Source organism: Ips typographus, linkage group LG3 (genome assembly GCF_016097725.1).
Source record: "Ips typographus isolate SLU linkage group LG3, UJ_Ityp_2.0, whole genome shotgun sequence".
NCBI classification, from domain to species: Eukaryota; Metazoa; Arthropoda; class Insecta; order Coleoptera; family Curculionidae; genus Ips; species Ips typographus.
Window position 1 is genome coordinate 7426029 of NC_138424.1, and position 27348 is coordinate 7453376.

The following is a 27348-nucleotide window of genomic DNA, read 5'->3' on the forward strand; positions in this document are numbered from 1 at the left end:
TATATTTTCTCTATATTTATTTGCATTGGCAATAGCGCATTACATAGTTTCTTAACTGTCAAACAAGCTGAACAAGGTTAGAAAAACTATGGTCACCTGATTTCTTGGGCTAGGTAACCGTCCGATCACATGATAGATAGCTATTTGAACACTAAAAAAACAAATGGGCTCCGAAACGAATTCGTTAACCCACGTGCTCTAAATTTGAGGTTATGTGTTTTGTATTAAACGTCATAATACCATAATAGAGTTCAATAAACAACATTGAATGATAAACTTTATATTTTGTTAAAATATCAACTGTTTTAAGTTTTAATTATGTCACGGCCAGAACACTTGGCTCCTCCAGAAATCGTAAGTAAATATTGACGTTCATTCACCTAATAGTTTTAAGGTTTACCTTGATTTTTTTTACCAACAGTTCTACAATGAGAGTGAAGCTAAAAAATACACTCAAAAGTAAGTTGAGTGCTGTGTAATTGTTGTACTTTTTCTAATTTTCGTTTAATGACAGCTCCAGGATTATTGAGATTCAGGAGCAAATGTCTGAAAGAGCCATAGAACTTTTGCTTCTTCCTGAAGACTCTCCTTCATTTATCTTGGATATTGGTTGTGGTTCTGGACTTAGTGGAAGTGTCCTAGAAGAGAATGGACACTTCTGGGTGGGTATGGACATATCCACTGCAATGCTTGGTAAGTTGATGAGTTTTGACTTGATTAGTATCCCATGAAACAAGTTATTTCTAGATGTGGCTCTGGAGCGAGAGGTTGAAGGTGATTTAGTTCTATCTGATATGGGTCAAGGTTGCCCTTTTAGGGCAGGTAGGTTCAACTCAATAGCCTACTAATACCTATGAACTGTATATTTGAACTTTTCAGGTGCTTTTGATGGGGCAATCTCAATATCAGCTTTGCAGTGGCTCTGTAATGCTGATAAGTCACACCATAAACCTGTACAAAGGCTCTACAAGTTTTTCAGTTCTTTATATGCTTGTTTGGTGAGTGAAAAAAAAACACATCTAATTTTACCCATAAAAAACCTCTGCTGTCTCATACTACAATAAAATGTTTGTTATTCTTTGCAGAGTAGATCAGCCAGGGCAGTTTTGCAGTTTTACCCAGAAAATGGCGATCAAATGGAACTGGTTACAACCCAAGCAATGAAAGCTGGTTTTTATGGTGGAGTTGTTATTGATTATCCAAATTCTACAAAAGCTAAGAAGTATTTTTTGGTTTTAATGACTGGAGGGAATGTTCCACTTCCTAAGGGCTTGGGCACTGAAAGTGCATCTGAAGGTAAGTTTGTATAAATATATTAAGGTTGGTTTATTAACATAGAAGTAAGTCAAAGTGAGAAAAATAAATGTTCTATTTACTCTTTAAAGAGTAGTTTTTGAGACACCTTGTATTGTATAGGCTGGTTTGTGCTAACTCACCCTGTGTGACCTGTGATGTAATTGACCATTTATTCACAGGTTTTTTCGTTTGGAAATATTAACCTGTTCATTGGAACTCTCCTGGAGCAAAATAAAAAATTGCCAAAAATGCACTTTTTGCAAAAATGTAATTTTTTCAACTTTTTTATTTGAACTCTTAGTTAAAATTTCACTAAAACGCCATTTAACAGATGTCACAAAGTTCGAAACCAGCCTTATCACAAACAGGCTGGCGCTAATCAATAGACTGGAGCTACCAGTTTAAGAACAGCATTGGACGATCTTTCTGTATAGTCAGGTTGGCCGAGCGGTCTAAGGCGCCAGATTTAAGCTCTGGTTCTCGAAAGGGAGCGTGGGTTCGAACCCCACACCTGACAATCTTTTTTTATTTCTCATGGGCTTATAATCAATCATTTTAAGCTCTGGAAACAAACACTTTTTATTTATTTTTTTCTTATGTTAATTTATAATTTTTTGAAATACAAATTTTAAATCCTCGTTGCAGGCAGTAATCATCTTAGGGCCGGTACTTTCATCTCTGAATACATTTATTCTTAGGATAATTTCTATAGAAATGACGGATTGACCAATAGCAGCGTCTGATTTCACGGTTTCCATAGATATTATCCTTAGAATAAAGTTATTCTGAACTGAAAGTACTGGGCTTAAGTCATACAGGGTTGGCCAATAATGGTGTGGCACCTAAAATCTCATTTTTAATTTTTTTAACACCCTACACATTTTTCCCTTTTTCAATTTTCAAGTTCAATTGTATTATTTATAATAACTATAAAATTAAAGAGTTGATAAATTAATTGTATTATCAATCCAAAAACTATATAGTTTAATTTGCAGCTCGATATTTGAAGTTAGTTTGGAACATTCTATATCATTGGTGGCTATAGTTTTCTGGAATTTTCAGGTGTTAGTTACGCAAAAAGAGACCGACTGAAAAACCGAGGTAAACCACTGAAAAGTGTTAAAAACTGGATTCAGGACAAAAAAGAAAGAAGACGTAGACAGGGTAAGGAAGTTAGGGCCGATTCGAAGTTTACTGGACGAAAAAGGTGCGGCAAATTTTAGTTTTATTTACTTTTATAATTTATTGATTTGTTAAATAAAATAATACCCCAATGATATACCAACGTAATTTATTAATCAGCTAATATTGACATGCATACCTAAAATTTAAATTAATGCTTTATTTACATGTTACTAAACCCTATAGGACCTAATAAAGGTAAATCACATATTATGTTACCGCTAATATTACGTCATATTGTTACACAAAAAACAATGAATATTGCACTATAAACTCACATTAAGAAGGAATTGAAGCAGCTTACAAATGCTCAGAATTCTCCACTCCCTCCTCGCTTATAACTCTAAACTTTAAGTCATTTAACTGAAACTTTTTTACAAAATCATTTACACTGTCTGGGGTAATTTCGACTCCATAGTCCATGGAGGCGAATCTTCGGTTTGGGATATCGACAGCAACTAGTAATGGAACGACGTCATCCAAACCTACAAATAAAACTGTGTAATGTACCGTCATATTTTTCTCAGTAAATTATTGGGCATATAAAGACCGTTGACAACTAGATGGTTTTGATTTACTTGGAACTTACCAATCAAATCCCTTAGAATATCAGCGCACTCATTGTCATTTCCTATCAGAAACTGTAAAAAGTAGTCATCTTGGTCACATGTGGAAAACAATCGGTCCTCTGGAATTGCCGAAATGTTAATATTATTCATTTTGTAGTAGTTATTTGCTGCTGGAATTAAAACTGATTCGGCAAACTGCAACTCTGTTTCCTCTGAATCTATGTAATAAATCAGAGGTATTAAGAAATTTTATTGCTTTAGGAGAATTCCAGTTGTCTTACCCACGAATAGGACTATCACAGGAAAGTCATGTAGCTTTGTCAAGAATCTGTCAGTAAGAATGTTTACTGCCCTAGGCTTCCAAGGAAAATTCTGTGCAAGAGGATCTTCCACAATTTCGGACCGACCATCCATAGTAATCACGTGGCCATTACTGTCCAACAGCAACAAAGTGGGAATGCCTCTGATACCATACAGCTGGGCCAATTCGGCCCTTACCGAAGCTTGCTGGAAGGGCACAGATAGCCAAGGCATCGATTCTATGTAAGCACTATAAGACTCGGCGCTCCTGAAAATCATGCATTATTTATGAGTGTAATAGCCAGAACCGGGCATGATGTATGTGCAATAACTGAATAAGTTGGGCGCCTTAACACGGCCAGACAATATAAAACTAGGCAGTTTTAGAAACTTTTGTTTTCCTAGAGTTGAAGAAAAATCTTGACAAACACCGCGGGGTTTTCGAGTGGAAAAACCGTAGTGACAAAGCGTCATACAAAGACAAATAAATTGCATACCCTCCAGAGGGTGAAAACCGTCTCGTAAATCAGTCGGGGTGAATTTATGGAATCACGAAAGGTCCGGACGGTAGTAATTGTAGGCTATAATTCCTCCCTTTTTATTATTCACCACTATGTTATTTGTCTAGTCGGTGAAATACTAATGCTGCATTTACATAGCCATTATACAGGTTTAACGCTTGCAATCACGACATATTTTAAGTTTACGGTGCATGGTTTTATCGATTTCTCAATAAAGTGTCAGTCAGTGTATTCAGATAGCTTTAAACTCTAATTTGCACCATTCTATCAGACAAAGACCATATAGATTGGATAGGGTACCTGTCTAGTATAAATCGATAAAAGGTACTGTATATCGAATAAAAGGTACATAATAACCGATGTTTCAGTATTAAATAGATTCGATACAGGTAGTGACCATAGACTGGTAAGGGCAAAAATCAAAATTAACCTTGGAACGGAAAAGAAGAAACTAATCGATCAAAAAAGATTTCCAACAATTCTAGCTAGAGCTTCTTCTAGAGCTTCAATAAAATGTCGACACCTATCAAAGGAACATTAAAAGCAAAATGAACCTGGATGAATTGGAACAAAAAATAAGATACAGAACAGCATGCAGACAGCGACAAAACAGATAGAGAGACAGAGAAGAAACTAGAGACCTCATGAATATAAGAAGAAACACACATAGAAGTGACCCTAACTATAGAGAACTTAACATAAAAGTTAAAAGGAGTATAAGGAGAGACATAAGAGATCACAACAACAGCATGATAGTCCGTAATAGAAAACAATAAAAATATGAGAGTGCTGAAATCACTTGATAAAAATGGACAAGCATGCATTTATCAAAAGACGACGAAGTAAAATACCAGAGTGACGAGATAGTAAATATAATCGAAGAATATTTTAAAGACCTCATCAGCGTAACTAGAGAACGCTAATACTTAATGTGAGATCATGAACGTCGGCTCAGAAGAAATCCCTGACATAAACTCCACCGAAATTGAGGAAGCGCTAAGCCAACTAAAAAATGGTCGAGCTCCTGGTGAAGATAAAATCACTAGTGAAATGATAAAACTGGGAGGCACAACCACAATAGAATCCATGAAAATCTTAATGAACAAATGTCTTCACATCGGTAATATTCCAAGAACATGGCAAAATGCCCAAGTCATCTTGTTACACAAAAAGGGAGACAAATTAAAACTCAGCAACTTTCGCCCAATAAGCTTATTGCCCCATCCTTATAAGCTCGTTTCCAAGATCCTTACAAACAGGCATACGGGCAAACTAGATGAATATCAGTCGAGTGATCAGGCTGGTTTTCGCAAAGGACATAGCACCGTAGAGCATCTTCAAACGCTACGGACTCTTATAGAAAAGTGTAATGAGTACAATACGCCGCTCCATCTCGCTTTTAAGGCATTTGATTCTGTTGAGCTTTGGGCATAATCCGAGGGCTGAATAATGCTCGAATAGATTCAAGGTACATTAATCTACTTAAAAACATATACAAAGAGGCGACAATCACAGTTAAAGTGCAAGAAGATGTAACAACCAATCGAATACCAATTAACAGAGGACAAGGAGACACAATATCCCCTAAGTTATTTACCCTTGCATTGGAGGACGTATTCAGAAGACTAGATTGGGACAAAAAGGGTCTGCGCGTGGATGGTAGATATCTGAGCATTTACGCTTCGCGGACGACATAGTTTCAATCAGCAGTACGAAGGAAGAACTTATCGAAATGTTGGCAGACTTAGAGAGAGAGTCGGGAAAAATCGGTTTAAATATGAACATCGATAAAACCAAACTGTACTAAAGTCGACGATGTTATAGGGCACATCGCACGTCAGAAATGGTGTTGGGTGGGGCATGTGGCACGACAAGACTGACAGATGGACAAGACGTATAGTACAGTGGCGTCCAAGGCGACATAAAAGAAGTGCGGTCGTCCACAGAAACGATGGATCGACGATATAAAAGAAATAGCGGGAAGAAAATGGCAATGAACCGATCCCAATGGAAGCAGCAAGGGGAGGCCTATGTCCACGAGTGGATGCAAAAGGGCTGCTGAAAGAAGAAGAAGACCTGTCTAGTTCTACGCCACTGGAGCCATATCCAACTTTGTCAATGCATCTTTCTTGTCTAACCGTTGATTTTGTCTGGATAATTTCAAATCTTTCATATCAGTGTAATTCGAGAACAATATGTCTGATATGATTTGATGAGAATGGATTTCTTGGCTTTTACATATTTACAATTTTTACACTGGAGTATTTTGAATGTACAAATTGTTTATTTTTAAATATTTCTTTCAGGTTTTTTTGTATTTGCAGGATAGGAACTTTGTTTCAAAATACGTATTTAGTGTCACATATGTGTGTACACGAGATTTGGTTTGCTTTGCAAAACTACACAACTGTTATACAATGTTGTATTGCTGGTATTATGAGTTATTTCATTAATAATTCAAAAGGTACATTTCATTGAAATGTCTTTCACCGTGACAGTTGGATACATGAAGGAAAATTTACATTCATGATGACTTTTCAAACTTTGCGGAAATTGGTGCATGGGGCATAAAACCATTAATCATATACATTTAAATTGCTAGGGAATGGATGCAAACCTTTGTTATTTGAATTTTGAATGACAGACCTTATAAGTAGGCCTAAAAACCAAAAATTTTGCCCAAAATTCTTTATTGGAGACAGAGGTACGTATAAAGTAACAATGTCAAGAGTTCCTATCAGAATATAGTAGAGAACTGGAACATAGAAACTTCTCAAATGGTCTTTAATTGAGTTTCCCTAAACAACCACTATACATGCGGTGACTAAATAAATTTATGCGGTTAAGCGCATCAAACCAAATACCATATACGAAAAGGGAATCTAATTATTCTGGGGTGTTGTAAAATGCCTTACAGGAGCATCGGGATGCATGCACTTCCGACCGAGTTGCCATGGATACGGGGGATCCTAATAGTCTCGTTACGTTCCAAGCCCCCCCAAAATTCCACCCTTGATAATGTCGCCACCGTAGGTGCTCCGGTGAAAGCTCATTAAGTGCGAAACGAGAAAAAGTTTTATGCTTCCATCAGTTTTATAACTAAAAAACTCCCCCTTACGGTGTTGGTTGATTAATTTAAGCTTCTAGGATATGTAGTGTATTGTTGGTAAAATACTGTGGACGCCCAATATTTTTATCGTAGAATTTCATCTTTTTGGGGTAGGAAAGGGGAGTTTTAAAGTCTTTCAACCCAAACACGTAAACCGAGATTATCAATAATAAAGCGGGGGGTGTTGAACATCGGCGGCTTTTATGTTGAACTATAAAGTTTTACAGTTATTCCATAATGGTGCATCATGTTTCCTTATGCTGTAAAGTTGTAAAAGATGCCAGACTTGCTAGAAAGGAAGTAAAAAGAATTACACAGAAATAATAAAAAGGTTAACGTTGTCTGCTCTTTTTAAAATGGTAAAGTTGTTTGTAAGTAGTTGTTCAAAAACAGCACAAAAAGGTATTGGAACAGAAAGTAAGAACTAAAAGGAGTTCTTATTTCAGTTGAGTCATGCAGCATTCTATTTCAAACCATCTTGTAAACGATATAGAAAAAGCTTTCGAAAGTTCTGAACAACTCATCAAGATTAAATTTGTATTCAATAAACATTATAATGATTGTAAAAGACTCGGTCTTGAAGTATAGTTATAAATAAGTGTAACATTTGTGTGATATGATTCATAAAGGTGGAAAGAAAAATGATAAAGCAGGTATAAAAAATGACAGTGAATCTTTAAATTTACTAACTTTCTAAGTTAGCAAAATAAAATCTCCATTTTAGGGAGCATTATAATGTATTTTTAGCACCTAATATGCAAAAAAAAAGTCAAGATAAATGTATTTTCTTTGATTTCTGTCTTTAAAATTAAGTTAATCTCTGTACTTAAGTATTTAAGTTTTCCCTACCAACAGAATCGAAACTTCCAGACTTTTGGGGCCATAAAAGCGTTCTAAACTATGTTTATCTTTATTCTACTGTTGTTCTGCTGGCTTTATGTTTATGATGGTAACTCCGTTCGACCCTAAAAGTCCAGAGACGTAGAGATCAAAGCTAACCAAATACGCACACTTCAGTCGCAAGCTCCTGGCTATTTAAATGCATCCACGCCATTGATAAACAAACAAAAACGCTTCTGATGAAGCCTGGATAAACTGACAAATTGCCTTAATTTGTTACCTCTAGTAATGGTAACTCGCCGAGGAGCCTAATAAACGAACTGGGCCAAAATTAAACTTCCGCCCGTTTGGTTCGAAACTGCCCTGCAAACTCGGACTAAGTGGCGTAATTTCCTTTTATTTTCCTCTCTCTGCGAACGGAGTACAAGGCGAGCAGGCTATTTCGATAAATTTCCTGTTGTTCGTCAGTTTCAGACAGAGAAATTTTTGTTTTGGTAGGTTCAAAAAACTTTTCAATCTATCCAATTTCAATTGAAGGAACAACAGATTCCAACAGAACTCGCAAGAAATTAATGTCTGTCATGAGAACGGTAATGTATTTTTCCTAAAATTAACTTTAATCCTTGAGAATCAGCTGATAGTTCTCATACAAGCTTATTTCTTTTTGCTGCAACGGTGTGCTTAAAGTAGAGCTCGAATCAGATGAGAAAAGGCCACCGCATCATCAATGACGCAGTTTTTAAAACTATTTCTTTCTCCTTCTACAGTTGCCGTCGCATTAGATATAATCAGAGGCGTCCTATTAAAATATTCCCGAAAATATATTGTTAAGCGGTCAAAAAGCCACTTGGCAACGTAGTACGGTTTTTACTTGGACACAATTAAAACAGATGCGGCAGCGGCCAGGGACATTTGGACCTTTTTATATGCTTTTACCAACTAGCCGGCACTCTAAACGGTGTTGCCAAGTTTAAAAAAATGTAGTGGCGGACAGGGAGACTTAGGGGGTTAGGTTAGGTTCCGTTTTAGTCTGGTGTTTTGGTTGTATTGTTGATGGTCGCAGTTGAAGTTCACATAGTGTTATGAATAAAAAACGTTATTTTGTCAAAATGTCTTTCAAAAAGGTTGGAAAGAAAGGTGTTATCATATACAGCCAAGGCCGAAGGTGAAATCGTCAGTAACGTCTTACAATTTATGAAGAAAGAAGCAGAAGGAGTTTCCATTCCTTTGAAAAACTTGTTGTCTTTTATTTTCTTTATTAAAAACGACGAAAATGTTTCATTTTACTGATAAAATAATAGCACGCCACTGACTGGCTGCAACAACTTGGAAAGTAACGAGAGCAGCAATATTTAAAGCGAGACGTACAGAGATCGTGACATCATCGTTTGATGACGCCTGTGGCCTTTTCTTAGCTGATTCGAGCTCTACTTAGGGAAGAAGATCCGACGTCACAGAAAGTCAAAAATTACGAAAATTTGTCATCAAAGTTTGTAAATGAACGTCTGACATAGACCAGTCATAAAAATAAGTGCTTACAAGTGTAATGTCAATTTTGTGGCTTTCTTAAAACATAAATAATTAGTATTTCATTTAGGTAAAAGTGTTAGAATTATATTTTGTAGATTACTAGAAAACTGTTAGATCTCTGAAGAAAAACAAAATTTGTATACTTGTATAACTGATTTGGTCCACTTTGTATACCACTTAAAATACGCAGCGGTATGATTTGCCATGAAATTGGTGAAAACCAAAAAAGATTTAAAACACTTCTTGGATAAGTTCTCAAATTATCCGTTACATTAAGTCTTTGCCAAAAAAAGAGCAATGAGAAGACCAAAGAGAATATTTTTGAATTTTGTTGTGTAGAGTGTGAATGCAGAAAACTGAAAAAATCAAATTTAATCTTTGTAGCATTACCAATCATTGTAAGAAAAGTTGTGGTTTATGAAAAGTTGCCTCTTGTAATAATAGTATATTATTAACCAAGCTTTAGACAGAAATTATTCTATTATTAACAATATTTAGGATAACAACAAAACAATAACATGAAAAGACAACCTAATTTATTTGTTTGTCAAGTCAAGTATATTTCATATGTCTTAATATACATTGACATTATTATTTACCTAGGTCAATAATATTTCCTTTATTGTTGTATTTGTGCCAGACTAGAACTAAAGATTAGACTATTTTTGACCTAGGTCAACAATGACCATTAAGGTAGAGAAAACGAATTTCTCAAGTTACTAATCGGTCAATAATGATATGTTTATCATGTTAGTAGTGGAAAAAATCTTTTTTTCTTGGTAAAAAGTAACTTTCGGCCATCTTAATAATTAACTCTTCGTTATTCTTATAGGAATCAATATTGTAACTAATTTTATTATATGCGGCACACCAAGTAAAGCCACAAAAAGACTGGCAATTTAATTTAATACAAATTATTGCATTACCCTCGTTATGCATTGAATAGTTAATGGCGTGTAACGGTTACGGTAACTTAAAATTTAAAAATGGACTATAAACCATAAAATACATTAAATAAACTGAGAGGTTTAAAAAAATCTTTAAATGATTTCTTAGCTATTGATTGTTCATTATATCATTATGGTATGTTGATGATGATCTTTTTTGTTACATTAGTTCATCCGTCAGGTGTTTATAGATCGGGATACTTTTGTCTCATTGATAAAAAAATTTGTCTCACTCTAAAAAAAATGGATTGTTGACTATATGAACTTTTCACGGTTGTCAAAAGACAATTTAAAGACTTACAATTTGGTCAAAACTATAGTGACTTAACTGTCAAAATGACTGAATTACGAGCTGTCAAAACGAACCAAGTCGAGTGACACCAATAAATGCAATGTTGTTTTTATTGTTAAATTGTGACGCTATTTTGACAGTTGGCTATATGTAGTTTTTAAGTTGACTATATGAACTTTTTACAGAAGTCAAAACACAATTTAAAATGCTATAATTTGGTGAAAACTAGAGTGACGTAACTGTCAAAAATAACTGAATTACGAGCTGTCAAATTGAACCAAGCCGACACGAATAAGTGCAATGTTGTTTTTATTCTTAAATTTTGACAGTTGACTATAGGAACTTTTTACGGTTGTCAAAAGACAATTTAAAGACTAACAATTTGGTAAAAAATAGAGTGACGTAGCTGTCAAAATTACTGAATTACGAGTTGTCAAATGGAACTAAGTCGAGTGACACCAAGAAGCCCAATGTTGTCTTTACTTTTTACGCGCAATTTGGGCCTGTCAAATGTCAATTTAAAGGGCTTTAATTTGGTCCAACCTAGACCTTAATAACTGCCAAAATGACAGAGTTACAAACTGTCAAAATGGGCTTAACATCACTACAATTTTTACTACTGTACGATGGTTTTTATTGTCAAATTGTGACCTTTTTTGACAGTTTGACATACGCGCAATTTAGGCCTGTCAAATGACAATTGAAAGGGCTTTAATTTAGTCCCAACTGGACCTGAGTAACTGTCAAAATGACAGAGTTACGAACTGTCAAAATGGGCTTAACAGCACTTAAGTCAATAACATGTTATTCACCCCATAAATAATGACAATAACCCAAGGTCCGATTTCAGAGATTTATGATTCTTTTACTGGTTTATTTCTGAATTTGGGACAATTATTTGATACTAATTTGTTTTCCTAATAAAATATTTTTAAGTACTAGAAATTGTTTATAAAAAGCTCTAACAATAGCAACTTTTTTCTTATTTAACCGACAGTGTATCTCTTATCGTTTCCAAGATATGTATGTATATTAGACACAAATGTCATAAATTGCATGTGCATCTGAATAGTCAGCTCCTGCATGTAATGCATTCACGGCTAATATCATTTCCTAAATTCTCACCATTTCCAGACTTACCGGACTTCCTGTTCCGGTATTAGTTGAAATTCGTCGATTTTGCTCTCAGGCAGATGTTATAACCGAACATAAATAATAAATAGCAGTTCTGAAAATTTAGTACAAGATATTTCAGTATTACGAATAACTTTAACAAATTTGATAGTTAATAATTTGCAAAAGTATTTAATTTGTGAAGATTAAAATAGTCTATAAGTGATATTGCTTAATGTTATTTTTTTCATTTAGATCCAAAAACTTAATTGCCTTTCAGAACCAGATTTTTCATTGTGTTGACTCCGCTAAATTATCCACCCTAATAACCTACCCTATTGTGTCTCAGAATCTGGGTCACGTAGTATCAGAACACTGCACTTTTTTCCGCTGCTTTAGACATGCATTTTTCAGCTTTACCGGCAGGCAGTATTTAATGATTTTTATTAAAAATACTAAGTTTTGTTCTTTATGCATTGATTCTAAACTTTCTTATAATAGGGAGCCAAATTTACGACATATAATCAATGTTGATTCCATTGTCTACTACATCTACCATATATCACGTTGATTAACGATTAACTAGTTAGTAAACTAATAGCGTTACAATTGATGGCAATAGTTGGAGCTAAATCCACCAGAAATTGTGCATACAGAGAGAAACTTTTGATTGCTAGATTTAAACCGTCTTCACAATGGTCTGCATTAAGCTGAAATCCGTCAATTAAGCGGAAAGATCCTTTTCTGTGCTGATTATTCATACCAGAACAGTTTTATTGGGTTAGTTTAATAACCTTTAAACCTTAAAACATTATCTAGAATTGAGAAGAATTTTGTTTTTAAAAGTCTTTCTTATGATAATGAGTATTGAAGATGTGCTGCACTCGTTCGATAAGAGTTTGCATGGAATAAGTCAGTATTATGTCAGGAAGAACAAAATTAGAGCCTTTTAAATGCCAACTGATCTTGGTAACAAATATTAAAAGTGATATAAAAGTGTCAGAGGCTCAAATTTGACACAATACTGAAAGTCGCAAAGCCATCTCTTTATTCTGATATTGTTAAGAAATTTCTCAAAATTTGGACTTTTCTAAAATTGAGTTAATTTTTGATCAAAACCCTGCCCTGCACATTATTAAATTTTAGAAAATAAATAATTAATTTGTTCTCATTTTTTTGGTTTACTAAATACGGTTATGCAAAGTGTATAATATAGTTATTATATAACCCACAATTTTAGTGCCATTTTATTTTGGCGCCAAAACATCTCACAAAAAAACTCTAACCCAACCTAAAAAAATGGTACTAAAAAAATCAAACAAAAGTGACCCAAACAATGTCACACAGATAAAGGTTTTGAATGTGACTTTTGCCGGTTTATAACATTATGTTACGTCACGTTATTTTTGTTTGATTTTCCACAAATCTACTCTCTATAGCTTTTAAAAGTGAAAAAATGTAGTTTATCAAAAAATCAGTATTAACTCTGCTTGGAGAAATTGCTCACTTGGTATCATATTTTCTTCTCGGCCTATTTCGTTCTCCAATGCCCTTATAAATTGAGAGATAAAATATTTGGGGAAGCGTTGATGCTATATCCACCCCTTATCGGCCGGCCAGATGCTACCTCGACTTCCACTCCACTGAAAATTATGGCAAATTTTCGACGAAACCCCCGGATAATGTGATGGAGAGTCGTTTAGTATTATTGGCTTACCCTACTTTAGTTAGCAGGACAGAAATCTATTTGTTCGATAACGTAGAAGAACGCTGTCTGCGAAATTGAAGTTTTCAGGATAAACCCAACCAAGCCAATTATATAGGAAAAAATCCCCCCGTGTTTGTAAGCTTCCCCCAATTTTAAATCTAAATACAAATTGGCGTCCTGGGGTGTTATACAACCCAAAAGTTGAAGGGAGAAAGTTGTTTGCCCGTACAGGGTAAATGACCCAGAAACCAAGGCGCTTTTAATTCGGTTATTAGATTTTAAACCCTGATTAGAATAAGGTCACAATTTAAGCTTAAAACTAAGAATTATTTGGGCTAACAGAAGCTGCGCTGTTTAATTAACTTTATAAATGCCCCTTTTTAATTATTTATGCTGCAGCACCCCTAATAGAATAAACAGTAAAATACTAAAGCGGATATTACATTTTTGACCTTTAGTTTAACATAAATGCAATCGCTTACCGGTCGCTGGAGACGAATATAATCTCGAAATTAGGTTCTCTCTTTTTGATTAGCTTGTAGACGTCAGCCAGGAGGGGAGTAAACGCTTTACATGGAGGACACTACAAAAATGGAAAAAGAGATGTATTTTCAAAACTTTTTTTGTTTCCGCCAAATGAAATAAATTTTAATTGAAATATTTGGAAAACAAAGCCAAAAAAAAACCCCTATACAGGGTGGTCCAGTTTTAAATGTCAATAATTCACCAATCGATAGCCCATCAAAAAATAAGTTGACATGCATTATGTCATTTTGCTGAAGAACGCTTCCTAAGGATTAACAGATTTCCAAATTTCAGTTTAAAAAATCGTTTTTTTTGCTACAACTGTCATTTTGATCACACCAATTTTGATCAAATTTGAAACAAGCAATTATGAAATGAGTACTCGTTTATATGATGTAAATGACATTCTTCAAAATTGTTTAGATGCGTCAATATAGGGGGATAGTCTTTATTTTCTACGTTCACTGGATATTATTCAAAATTGACAAAAATGTCTACTTGGGTTATTGTATTTTTTACTTTAAAATGGTTCAAATCTAGTCATCTGTGAGGTTTTCGAGTTAATTTTTGACACTGGTAACAGTCCGAATTTTTGTACTAATTTAATTCTAAAAATTAGTGTTCAAGACTAATATCGTAGCATTTAATGCCAAAATTGTTTATGTCCATCAATGAATAGTCTGAAACTTAACTTTTACTATAAAAAATAGTTTAAAATTCGATTTTTCAGTCTTAAAGCACAGTAAAGCGTCTAGAGATCAATTTAATACTGACAAAGAGTGAAATGACACATGTTTAAGCCGATGGAAAATAGTTTTTTAAGTCTGCTATGTTAAAAACTTGGTGAAGATAACCCTAAAACTCGATTTTCCAAGCTGAAAGCAGTTTTAAAGCCCTAAAAATAGTCCAGAGTTAAAAGAAAATGAAAAGCAAAGTAAAAAAACTTGAAAAGTTAGTCTTCAAGTCAATTTTTATGAATCTAATGTCAATATCCTGTATTTATAAGACTATTTTCAAGACTATAATATTGAAATGTATTTTCAAATTATAAAAACTTACTTCAAATGCAAATTTTAAGCTTTTGGTGTCACTTTTCATTGGTTCAGAGTCTTTTTGGTGTCCAAGACTGACTGAAAGACAGTTTTTAAGCCTCTCAAGTCAATTTTCACCGTTTCAAAGTTAATTTACTGGTTTCTAAGTCAATTTTCAATACTAAAGTCTTTCAATTTACCTGAAAACTAAGAAAAATGGTTACAAAGACATTTTTTAAAACTCTTAAGTCGATTTTCACCGTTTTCAAGACGATTTTTAAGTTGGGTTGGGTTGGTTTTGGGTCTTTGAACGTAATAACTCAATTATCTCGTAAACGAAGTTTCAAATCAGGATTTTATAAGAGATACTTATTTTGTCAAATTGAACCAGTAAATGGATTGTCCCAAATTTGATTAAAAATGCTCCTCCAGTTATGACAAGAAACCGATTTTTTAAACTGAACTTTTATGGACTGTATTTTCCTTGGGAAGCATTTTTCAGGAAAATGACATAATGTATGTTAACTTATTTTTTGATGGGCTATCGAATGGTGAATTATTGACATTTAAAACTGGACCACCCTGTACATAAAGAATGCTTTTTTCAGAAAACTAACTGGAAACATATTTTTTGAAATTTGTCAAAATTATTGCCTTACCCAATTTGCGGAGAAATAAAACCCACGAACACCATCGGGCACGTCACTATACCGGATATCACCCTGTATGCGCTTTGAGTGATTTTGCCAATAAGTACCACCAGGTTGCAGTACCACGTCTTTCAGGACCTGTAATTTTTCGTTTATTGTTTTGGAAAATCCTTTCACACACGAAAATCAGAGTATGGTATCTTAGTTATACCTCATCAACAGGTCGAGGCCTCCAAGGAAAATTGGTACCATTGGGGTCCTCCAAGAGTCTTTCGTGAGCCGAAACGCTCACTGTGGAACCATCTTTGTCGAGCAGTACTAAAGTTGGTACTCCTGATTTTATTCGATACCGTCTGCTCAATTTTGTCTGAAAATACGTAAATGTATCAAGAAAAGTAATTTAGACAGAAACACTAACAATTTTTTCGCTGATTATCTAACTTTTAAACATACAATTAGTGCAAGTACCTAAAATACATTAACAGTCACTGGAGAAACTTTACTATCTAAAAAGAAGACTGTAATGATTGTGAACCTCCAGCACTTCGAAACATCCATTAATCAACGGCGTGGGTGCAGTAATTAAGGAAAAAGCCTTCATATAGATGGAGGAGGAAGACAATGAAACAACGTACCTTGGAAACAAAAACGAGAGGTAATTTTGACTTGTATGAATGAATAACTATTAAAGATTAGATAAGAAAGTTTTAATAGGGGCATTAAATTCTTCTCTTTCGGAAAAAAAAACACAAACAAAAGTAGATTTTGGCAATCGCCGAAGCGATCAATTTTATTTTCCTCCATTATGCTCCGGTCTTACATTTTTATCGTTTTCCATTGGCGGTTATGTGATTCGTCGACTTTTTCCAAGCCTATTACGTTTTACGAGTGTGTTTGTCAACATTCGCCAAGAATCGAAATGTTTTAAGAGCAACTGGAAATGGAAAAACGTTTCGAAAAGAAAAAGGGAGATAGTGGTGCAGTCATAAATTTTTCAGTGGTTCATTTTCTGTTTTTGCTCAGAAATGTATGCTGAAGGTCAGAGAAAATTTTGCTTCCAGGCAATAATGTTTTTGATGCAACGAAACATTTTAAAGTTGCATGTTATGAACAAAAGTAGCCTTTTTTCCCTCTGAAAGTAGCAAGTTTATCTAAAATTGTACTGCTACTACTACTGATTCGGAAATACATAGTGTGCTGATATTGTCAATAAATGAAAAATATTGTCATTTTGCGTATTAAATCAAAAATTAAAACTAGAAAAACTGTTTATCGAAGAGAGTGGCTGTCGAGACGATAAAAAATCGAAATATAAGCCAAGCATAACGTCATCGATTCTCAATATAAATGGAGCACGCAAGCCAAATGGACTGGCAGCAAATTAAAGGCAATTAGAAAATCATTTCGTAAGGTTCTATCCCTTCACATTCTATCCATTTCCCTTTTACCGCCACTTCTAACGTTAAAAAAATATTCCCTTTTTTATTAAGTATGACTTAAAAATTGGTTTTGATGTTATACGTAAATAGAAGTATTCAAATGTACTTAGAATGTATAAAAGTAAACTTCTGTATAAATCGGTCAGCATACATGATTGTAAACCTTTTATTGTCTTTTGGATTCAAAATCCATTCAAAGTATAAGTTGGAAAGAGGTTTTTACAGTACCCTTAAACAGTTTTTTCAAAAAACTGACAAATACAATGACTCATTCACTAATATATGGATTTTTTTCTTAAAATGTAGAAAAGAACAAACTAATTCAAGTTCTTCGGTCTATGAATCAGTTACTTAAACTAAATTTTCGAAGAAAAATTACATTAGAATGGTTGTAACTCTCCTGTCTAAAAAATGTAGATTCTACAGACATAAATGAAATAGAAATTCTTAAGATTAAAATACTAGAAAGTCTTTATAAGCATCATATTGGTGTGCAATGATTGCTATTCATGTAATCGCCTCCTTCGATTCATCTTTTCCCATCAGTTGATTTAAATAAAAGGAAGTATTAGAATTTATTATACACAATGTGATGTGTGTAATCAATTTCAATATTAGTACTGTCACTGAGTAGAGAATGCGAGAGTTAATGGCAGTGTGTATATACTGATAAAACGACATCTACTGAATTTGTAGTAAATCACAATATTTTCAAAATGTTTTGTCTTTATAGCTTTATGGAACAAATTTTGACAGGTGCCATGTTCATAACAGACCAGACTGATGACGTTTTCTATTAGCAAGTTTAGTGCAAAATTAGTGTATTTCGATCTTGGCTATGCACTAATTTTGCACTAATCGTACTAATCAAAAACGCCTTTAGTCTAAAACAGCCAGTTAAACGTCACAACTGCCAAAAACCTACTTATGAAGCGATAAAACGACATTTACTGAATTTGTACTGAATCACAATATTTTCAAAATATTTTGTCTTTATAGCTTTATGGAACAAATTTTGACAGGTGCCATGTTCATAACAGACCAGACTGATGACGTTTTCTATTAGCAAGTTTAGTGCAAAATTAGTGTATTTCGATCTTGGCTATGCACTAATTTTGCACTAATCGTACTAATCAAAAACGCCTTTAGTCTAAAACAGCCAGTTAAACGTCACAACTGCCAAAAACCTACTTATGAAGCGATAAAACGACATTTACTGAATTTGTACTGAATCACAATATTTTCAAAATATTTTGTCTTTATAGCTTTATGGAACAAATTTTGACAGGTGCCATGTTCATAACAGACCAGACTGATGACGTTTTCTATTAGCAAGTTTAGTGCAAAATTAGTGTATTTCGATCTTGGCCATGCACTAATTTTGCACTAATCGTAACAATAAAAAACGCCTTTAGTCTAAAACAGCCAGTTAAACATCACAACTGCCAAAATCTTACTTGTGAAGCGATAAAACGACATTCACTGAATTTGTAATGAATCACAATATTTTCAAAATGTTTTGTCTTTATAGCTTTATGGAACAAATTTTGACAGTTGCCATGTTCATAACAGACCAGACTGATGACGTTTTCTATTAGCAAGTTTAGTGCAAAATTAGTGTATTTCGATCTTGGACATGCACTAATTTTGCACTAATCGTACTAATCAAAAACACCTTTAGTCTAAAACAGTCAGTTAAACATCACAACTGCCAAAATCTTACTTGTGAAGCGATAAAACGACATTCACTGAATTTGTAATGAATCACAATATTTTCAAAATGTTTTGTCTTTATAGCTTTATGGAACAAATTTTGACAGTTGCCATGTTCATAACAGACCAGACTGATGACGTTTTCTATTAGCAAGTTTAGTGCAAAATTAGTGTATTTCGATCTTGGGCATGCACTAATTTTGCACTAATCGTACCAATAAAAAACGCCTTTAGTCTAAAACAGCCAGTTAAAAGTCACAACTGCCAAAAACCTACTTATGAAGCGATAAAACGACATTTACTGAATTTGTACTGAATCACAATATTTTCAAAATGTTTTGTCTTTATAGCTTTATGGAACAAATTTTGACAGTTGCCATGTTCATAACAGACCAGACTGATGGCGTTTTCTATTAGCAAGTTTAGTGCAAAATTAGTGTATTTCGATCTTGGACATGCACTAATTTTGCACTAATCGTACCAATAAAAAACGCCTTTAGTCTAAAACAGCCAGTTAAAAGTCACAACTGCCAAAAACCTACTTATGAAGCGATAAAACGACATTTACTGAATTTGTACTGAATCACAATATTTTCAAAATGTTTTGTCTTTATAGCTTTATGGAACAAATTTTGACAGTTGCCATGTTCATAACAGACCAGACTGATGGCGTTTTCTATTAGCAAGTTTAGTGCAAAATTAGTGTATTTCGATCTTGGCCATGCACTAATTTTGCACTAATCGTACCAATAAAAAACGCCTTTAGTCTAAAACAGCCAGTTAAACGTCACAACTGCCAAAAACCTACTTATGAAGCGATAAAACGACATTTACTGAATTTGTACTGAATCACAATATTTTCAAAATGTTTTGTCTTTATAGCTTTATGGAACAAATTTTGACAGTTGCCATGTTCATAACAGACCAGACTGATGGCGTTTTCTATTAGCAAGTTTAGTGCAAAATTAGTGTATTTCGATCTTGGACATGCACTAATTTTGCACTAATCGTACTAATCAAAAACGCCTTTAGTCTAAAACAGCCAGTTAAACGTCACAACTGCCAAAAACCTACTTATGAAGCGATAAAACGACATTTACTGAATTTGTACTGAATCACAATATTTTCAAAATGTTTTGTCTTTATAGCTTTATGGAACAAATTTTGACAGTTGCCATGTTCATAACAGACCAGACTGATGACGTTTTCTATTAGCAAATTTAGTGCAAAATTAGTGTATTTCGATCTTGGCTATGCACTAATTTTGCACTAATCGTACCAATAAAAAACGCCTTTAGTCTAAAACAGCCAGTTAAACATCACAACTGCCAAAAACTTACTTATGAAGCTATAAAACGACATTTACTGAATTTGTACTGAATCACAATATTTTCAAAATGTTTTGTCTTTATAGCTTTATGGAACAAATTTTGACAGTTGCCATGTTCATAACAGACCAGACTGATGACATTTTCTATTAGCAAGTTTAGTGCAAAATTAGTGTATTTCGATCTTGGCCATGCACTAATTTTGCACTAATCGTACCAATAAAAAACGCCTTTAGTCTAAAACAGCCAGTTAAACGTCACAACTGCCAAAAACCTACTTATGAAGCGATAAAACGACATTTACTGAATTTGTACTAAATCACAATATTTTCAAAATGTTTTGTCTTTATAGCTTTATGGAACAAATTTTGACAGTTGCCATGTTCATAACAGACCAGACTGATGACGTTTTCTATTAGCAAGTTTAGTGCAAAATTAGTGCATGACCAAGATCGAAATACACTAATTTTGCACTAATCGTACTAATCAAAAACGCCTTTAGTCTAAAACAGTCAGTTAAACATCACAACTGCCAAAAACCTACTTATGAAGCGATAAAACGACATTTACTGAATTTGTACTGAATCAGAATATTTTCAGAATGTTTTGTCGCTTTATGGAACGAATTTTGACAGTTGGCATGTTCATAACTGACAAGACTGTGGTTATGTAACGATGACGTAATTTGACAAAACCATAATTTGACCAATTGTCAAATTACGTCATTGTGACGTTACATTCGCTCAGCTGTGTAAACGAATTAGGCCACAGATAGTTAAATGTCACAACTGTCAAAATCCTACTCATGGAGCAATTTATTGAAATTTTAATCATTCACAATATTTGAAGAATGTTTTGTAATTTATTTTCAAAAAGGTAGTATCACAGTCACGTGACATCCGTATAGAGGGAACGGAATGGAAACAATTTCTGATTTTTCTTCCGTATGATTTCTGCAGTTTAAACTAAATCAATAAGGAAATTAATGAATAACCCGGCCTAACCTTTTATAATCTGTGGTAGAATGCAACAATATTTAACAAAACAAAAACTAATTACAAAAACCACAAACAGTGAAAGTAAGATAGTAAGAATGCCTTGTTAACGTGCTTGGTACTGAATACTAAACTATTGTATTGTTAATAATTGCACACGAGATTCACACAGTTCAAAAACGATAATTGTCATATCCAATCAAATTTCTTGGTCCGAATAATTGGTAGGCTGTGGCCACATCAATTTGATGTTACCTAATTACTACAAGAGAATTATTCACAAAACCCTTTTACGTGATAATTTCACAGTTAATTAAATTACAATTGTTGGGATACAAGTTTGATTGCAATTTACACAAAATGTGCAAATTGACAATAACCTGAATTAAATGGATTCTTTGAAATTTGAAGAGATATTAACTTTTTGTGAAACGTCGTTCGTTCATTCAGAAAGCGGCTTAAAAAGAAACATTTCTGTTTAAAAAGAATTATTTTTAATTAAGTGGGGTCCTAACAAAAAGGTGTCATAATTGCCACAGAGGCACTCATCAAAAGAGAAAAACACTTTCCAGTGTTTTCAATTCGATAACGCAGCATTTAAAATACGTGGAGCTATTGAGGCACAGTTTCCCATTTCGGGTTTTCTTTTGTTACCGAATTGGAAACTTCGAAGCGAATGGATTTCCATCAAGGCGTAAAAAGCACTTCATAGAAGTTGTTGACGTCAGCTACAGCTGCCGTTTTGCCACCAAATGCTTAATCAATCTCGTGGTTTTAGTTACTCTCGATTTTTCACCTTGTCAGTAGAAACTATCGTCGATTTTCCAACATGCGAATGTACATCTTTTAGTTCAATCACACTGCTTATTTGAAACGTATCATACCTTTAAATTAATCTCACTGAACGGCATAGCAAACCAAGGTAGTCCAAGTAAACTGTCCCGATGACTGATTTCAAAGTCACCGTAATTATCATTGTGAGCCCACATCACCACCTGAATCACTTCGAAACGTTTATCCGAATCACCATTGGCACAACTCGCGTTCAATTTATCGTACAAGTCGCGCAGTTTTTTCTGGAAATCGTCACTTTGGGTGTTGATGTTGGCAAAACTGAAGTAAACGCCGGTCACGTGGACGTTTTTCAACACCTCCATGGTGGGCATTGCGTCAAAATCGTTGGAGTTGTTGGTGGAGTCGCATTTGAGCAGTTTTTTGCCGAAGATTCGTTCCGGCCATTTTGTTTTCTCTGTCATGTTGTGATGGAAAAACGTCCGGTTCTGAAAGTAGAAGGCTGTAAGTAATTTAGTTTTAACGGATCAACTGAATATTTATGAGTTTACGATGATAACACGTAATGCTCTTATGCTTTAAGTATTATGGTAATGGAGAGAATGTGGTTTAATACGGTTGGGCTGATGCATGATGCCGATAGTATAAGTCGCTTTTGATATAATTAAATGAAATATTGAAGATAATTACAGGTTTAAGCAAAATTGACTTTTTTTATATTCTACAAAAAGTTGTTCTCCACATATTAGATCAGTAAATTTCAAAATCAGCAATTTTCCTACAGATAAATTGGAAGAAAAGTACCATTAATATAGTCTGCGCCGTTTCCTGACATAAATTCTCTAGATTTTATTACTTGGTATTGAAAAATGGAGTAATAAGATTTACATGTAGTTTTCTTAAGGTACTTTAAATTTTTTCGAATATTTTGGAATTTTAACATAAATTAATTGGTACTGATAAAGTCTAATGCTTATAAATGGCAGTTAAATAGCTCTCTGTATGCGTATCCACCACAATCCTAAACCATTAGAGATATGAATTATTAAATATGCATTACCATTATTTTGAGGGTGAATGTGTTTGCCTAAATAGCAATTTTATGTATAGGAATGTAGTGTAGATATCTCGTAATAAGTGAATGATTATATCTGGCATTTAAAATCATTATGATTATTTGTATTATTTCATTTTGACTGGAATTTATTATTATACAAATCAAGCATTTATCACAACAAGTCAGTTAATGATCTTTTGAGTTTGTATTTGGTCGTATTGCTACAGTGCGAAAAAGTACCTACTGATTTTTGGACATACTGGACTGGCCTTTTTTCGTTCTTTGACCTCGTGAGGATCTAGAAATATTGAAATAATACAAGGAAAAACACAATAAATGTCAAATCTTAACTATATTATATTGAAAGTGATAACATAAGCTTATTTTTCAGTCGAAATGGAGTTAGTTGAAAAAAAGCAATTCGGTGCACCCTGTCACTTTTTGCCTTATAACTCCTTAAGGAGGCCCTTAAGGGCAAAGCACTTTTATACAATCTTGTAGAGAATATAATTTCCTACGATTTTCCTTATTTACTTTTTTGTTGCTCCTTAAATAACGGCGCTATGCCTAATCGAAATGGAGTTAGTTTAAACAAGTACGAGTTGTAAATGTTACTTGAAGGGCCGCGTAACTGTTTTTCAGTTAAATCTGATATTTTCAAAGTCACGTGGCTCTTTTTAAGGTGCAAATGGTCAGTTGACTGTTTTCAATCATTAAATTTAGTTTTAAACGTCACGTGACAATTTTTTTAACGTCATTACGTGACCGTTTTAAATCCCAAAATCTTTCAAAATGGTCACGTTTTCAGGTCAGGTCACGTGACTTTTTTTAAGATTAAAAATGGAATTTATAATGTCACGTGACAGTTTTAAATGTCAAAATGATATGTGAAGGGTCACGTGACCGTTTTTCAGTTTAAACTGACGTTTTTCAAAGTCAAATGACTCTTTTTACACTGAATCACATGACTATTTTTAAATGTTAAAATATCATCCTTAACGTGTTCTGACAGTTTTATGTTTAACGTCACGTGATACTTTTTAAGGTGCAAATAGTCACGTGACTCTTTTAAGATAAAAAATTGAATTTATAATGTCACGTGACAGTTTTAAATGTCAAAATGCTATTTGAAGGGTCACGGGATCGTTTTTCAGTTTAAACTGACGTTTTTCAAAGTCAAGAGACATTTTTTAGAGTAAAAATATTCGCGTGACGATTTTTTATAATTAAATTTTTTTAAAGAAAGTTTAGGGACTTTTTTTCAAAACAAAATTCCAAAGGTTATGTGACTGTTTTAAATGGCAAAATCGTATTTGAGAGGGCACCTGACAGTTTTAATTTTAGACTGATATTTTTAACGTCACGTGACTCTTTTTAAGGTGCAAATGGTCAGTTGACTGTTTTCAATTATTAAATTTAGTTTTAAACGTCACGTGACGCTTTTTTTAACGTCATTACGTGACCGTTTTAAATCCCAAAATCTTTCAAAACCTTCCTAAAGGTCACGTGACTTTTTTAAGATAAAAAATGGAATTTATAATGTCACGTGACAGTTTTAAATGTCAAAATGATATTTGAAGGGTCACGTGACCGTTTTTCAGTTTTAACTGACGTTTTTCAAAGTCAAGTGACTCGTTTTACAGTGAAAATAGTCGCGTGACAATTTTTAATCATTCAATTTTTTTAAGGAAGGTTTAGGGGGGTTTTAAAAACAGAATCCTAAATGTCATGTGACTGTTTTAAATAGCAAAATCGTATTTTTGAGAGGCAACGTGACAGTTATTTTTAACACTGAATCACATGACTATTTTTAAGGTTAAAATATCATCCTTAACGTTACGTTAAGAATTGTAAAAAAAAAATTTGAAAGGACAGTCAGGGACAAAATAGCAAGCAAAACCCATTTGAATTGACTGAATCATATTTTTAAGCACATTTTTGGAATCCTCATCTAATGACATAAAAAGACACTACAAAATCGAGTACAATCAGGGAGAAAAACACGGTCAAAATTTGAATTGAAAAAAACACAGTTTGAAAGAACAGTCAGGGACAAAATAGCATGTAAAACCCATTTGAAGTAACTGAATCATATTTTTAAGCAAATTTTTGGAATCCTCATTGAACTTCCTATCTAATGACATAAAAAACACTTGAAAATCGAGTTCAGTCAGGGATAAAGATACTGTCAAATTTAGAATTGTAAAAAAAAATTTGAAAGGACAGTCAGGGACAAAATAGCATGTAAAACCCATTTGAAGTAACTGAATCACATTTTTAAGCAAATTTTTGGAATCCTCATTGAATTTCCTATCTAATGACATAAACAACACTTGAAAATCGAGTTCAGTCAGGGATAAAGATACTGTCAAATTTAGAATTGTAAAAAAAAAATTTGAAAGGACAGTCAGGGACAAAATAGCATGCAAAACCCTTTTGAAGTTACTGAATCATGTTTTTAGGCACATTTTTGGAATCCTCATTAAATTTCCTATCTAATAACATAAAAAAACACACTTGAAAATCGAGTTCAGTCAGGGAGAAAAACACTGTCAAAGTATGAATTGCAAAAAACACAGTTTGAAAGAACAGTCAGTGACAAAATAGCATGTAAAACCCATTTGGAGTGACCGAATCATATTTTTAAGTAGTTTTATTTTTAACGTCACGTGACTCTTTTTTTAAGGTGCAAATAGGCACGTGACTCTTTTAAGATTTAAAATGAAATTCATTTCATGTCATTTTGGCCCCACATTTCGTAAACACCCAGTATTTTCATAACCTAATGCTTAAAACAACATTTTTTTGCCAATTGCTGAAGTAACAAAGCAGTGATTGTATGCATTTTTTGACCAATCACAAACTACCCCCCCCCTGTGCAGACATTTACGTAAATGTCTCCTCTCTTACACATGTGAACTCCCTATTATCAAGTCTTGATGAATATTGACTCTCATTACTGCATATTTTAATAATAATTTTATTTCCCAAGTGGTTGTATGCAAAAAGGCTTAAGTGTGTACTTAACGTCGAGGTACGTAAGTTAACAAGGAACTAAAAGCAGAAACTCGTCAGATCTAAGCCTGACGTCTTTTTTACCTTTTTGAACATGCACCTTACATCCGGTAACGTGGAGACACAAACCAGACTAATTACAACGACTGTAATTAGTGGGTTTTATGGTCGGATCGTTACTCACACAGGCTTGGTAAATTATTTAAATTTATTTGCCGTTAAAGTCGCGTGAAGACCTGGGTCAAAAACATTTTGTTTGGTCTGATCAAGTTTGTTAACATTTTAGTTCATTCAACTAATCAAAATTATTATTTGGAACGTACTTACCTTAGAAAAAATTGTGAACACTTTCAAAACAATTGTTAATCAAATAAAATCACGTAAAACTTCTTATCAAAAATGCGTCGATTTTGCGCCTAGAACGAACAACGCGACGTCCGCATTTCGACTGAGGCGCCGAAAGTTGTGCTGCAGGAGTTGGGACTCCTGCTGATCCCTTGGAGTTGATAAATTTCACCAGTGGTGATTAACCACCCTTAAAAACACTTTTTTTAAACCACCCTTCACACTAAAATACAAATATTCGAGTCAAAATGTATTTAAAAAAAACTGCAACAAAATTGATGATGTTCGACTAATCACACAAACGTTGGAGCAAAATCCGTTCTACCTGGTGAAATTCCAAGCAGAAGTATTCGAGAATCCTGTTCTGTTTCTTTCTCGCCGGCATTTCCTTCGGTGTCTGTTTACCACCGAACCGACCCATCAAGTTAATTGCACGTGACTCGCTTACTGAACTCTTTACCACTAACAAACAAGTTCCACCTTCGGTTTTACTTTCAGGAAAACTGTTTACATTGTCGGGATCTCTACGCATCCGACTTGGATTTCATTTAATTTACTAGTTAGATTTATCCAGGAAATGGGTTAATGGCAGCAGCTGGAAAGACAGGACTTTTTTATTTTAATTTTTAGTCTGTATCATTACAAATTGATGTTTATAGTTGCTTTGATGAACGTAGGTTGCATCTGCATGTGTAAATTCGAGTTTGGAATCGACTATACACACAACATTTAATGTCAAAATTGAACGAGGTAACTAAAACTTAAAACTCAAATGAAGACTTTGAATATTAAGCTGCAATCTCTATGGAAGAAAAAAAAAATGAGGAAAACCATACTGAATTTGAAAAGCGAAAACAAAGAAATAGACATTAATTTAAATTGTGACTTAATTTGTCAGTTTGGCAATATTGCAAACACACTTAGAACCAAATTCGCAGAATTTTCTCTAGAAATAAATCTGGAAAAAGAGGAATAGAAAAGTCGAGAGGATAATAGATATTGCAAGATCGAATTGTTTGAAAGAAATTATTTCAGCATTATACACGTATAT

At 33.8% G+C, this 27348-nt stretch overlaps 2 protein-coding genes and 1 non-coding gene across 4 annotated transcripts; 2 read left to right on the plus strand and 1 right to left on the minus strand.

Moving 5' to 3' along the window:
• The first annotated feature begins 198 nt into the window (after positions 1-198).
• On the plus strand, positions 199-2575 carry LOC145725885 (18S rRNA (guanine-N(7))-methyltransferase). Its single transcript, XM_081974801.1, has 7 exons — positions 199-354; positions 422-459; positions 515-693; positions 748-822; positions 880-998; positions 1086-1296; positions 2359-2575. Exons 1-7 carry the CDS (start codon positions 319-321, stop codon positions 2517-2519), a joined length of 819 nt encoding a protein of 272 aa, XP_081830927.1. The 5' UTR covers positions 199-318; the 3' UTR covers positions 2520-2575.
• On the plus strand, positions 1730-1813 carry TRNAL-UAA (transfer RNA leucine (anticodon UAA)). Its single transcript has one exon. It is a non-coding gene; the product is annotated as a tRNA-Leu (tRNA).
• LOC145725884 (nucleoredoxin-like) lies at positions 2571-26758 on the minus strand. 2 transcript variants are annotated; one of them, XM_081974800.1, is made up of 8 exons: positions 26280-26758; positions 21973-22382; positions 15825-15980; positions 15623-15751; positions 13890-13990; positions 3329-3615; positions 3068-3265; positions 2571-2963 (listed from the first exon to the last, which is right to left on the minus strand). In XM_081974800.1, the coding sequence occupies exons 2-8, from the start codon at positions 22342-22344 to the stop codon at positions 2779-2781; spliced, it is 1428 nt and encodes a 475-aa protein (XP_081830926.1). In that variant the 5' UTR covers positions 22345-22382; positions 26280-26758; the 3' UTR covers positions 2571-2778. The 2 variants fall into 2 exon arrangements, with proteins under 2 accessions (XP_081830926.1, XP_081830925.1); XM_081974799.1 differs by having other exon boundaries at positions 21973-22368; positions 26280-26757.
• Between the last annotated feature and the right edge of the window lie 590 nt (positions 26759-27348).

Excerpts from the sequence above, each read along its gene's own strand:
- LOC145725885 (XM_081974801.1), top strand. The coding sequence starts at position 319 with ATGTCACGGCCAGAACACTTGGCTCCTCCAGAAATC. Across the intron at positions 460-514 it reads GCTAAAAAATACACTCAAAA|CTCCAGGATTATTGAGATTC; the intron begins GTAAGTTGAGTG and ends GTTTAATGACAG. Across the intron at positions 823-879 it reads AGGTTGCCCTTTTAGGGCAG|GTGCTTTTGATGGGGCAATC; the intron begins GTAGGTTCAACT and ends TGAACTTTTCAG.
- LOC145725884 (XM_081974800.1), bottom strand. The coding sequence starts at position 22,344 with ATGACAGAGAAAACAAAATGGCCGGAACGAATCTTCGGCAAAAAACTG. Across the intron at positions 13,991-15,622 it reads TTTATTTCTCCGCAAATTGG|TGTCCTCCATGTAAAGCGTT; the intron begins GTAAGGCAATAA and ends CCATTTTTGTAG. Across the intron at positions 3,266-3,328 it reads TGTGATAGTCCTATTCGTGG|ATTCAGAGGAAACAGAGTTG; the intron begins GTAAGACAACTG and ends TTTATTACATAG.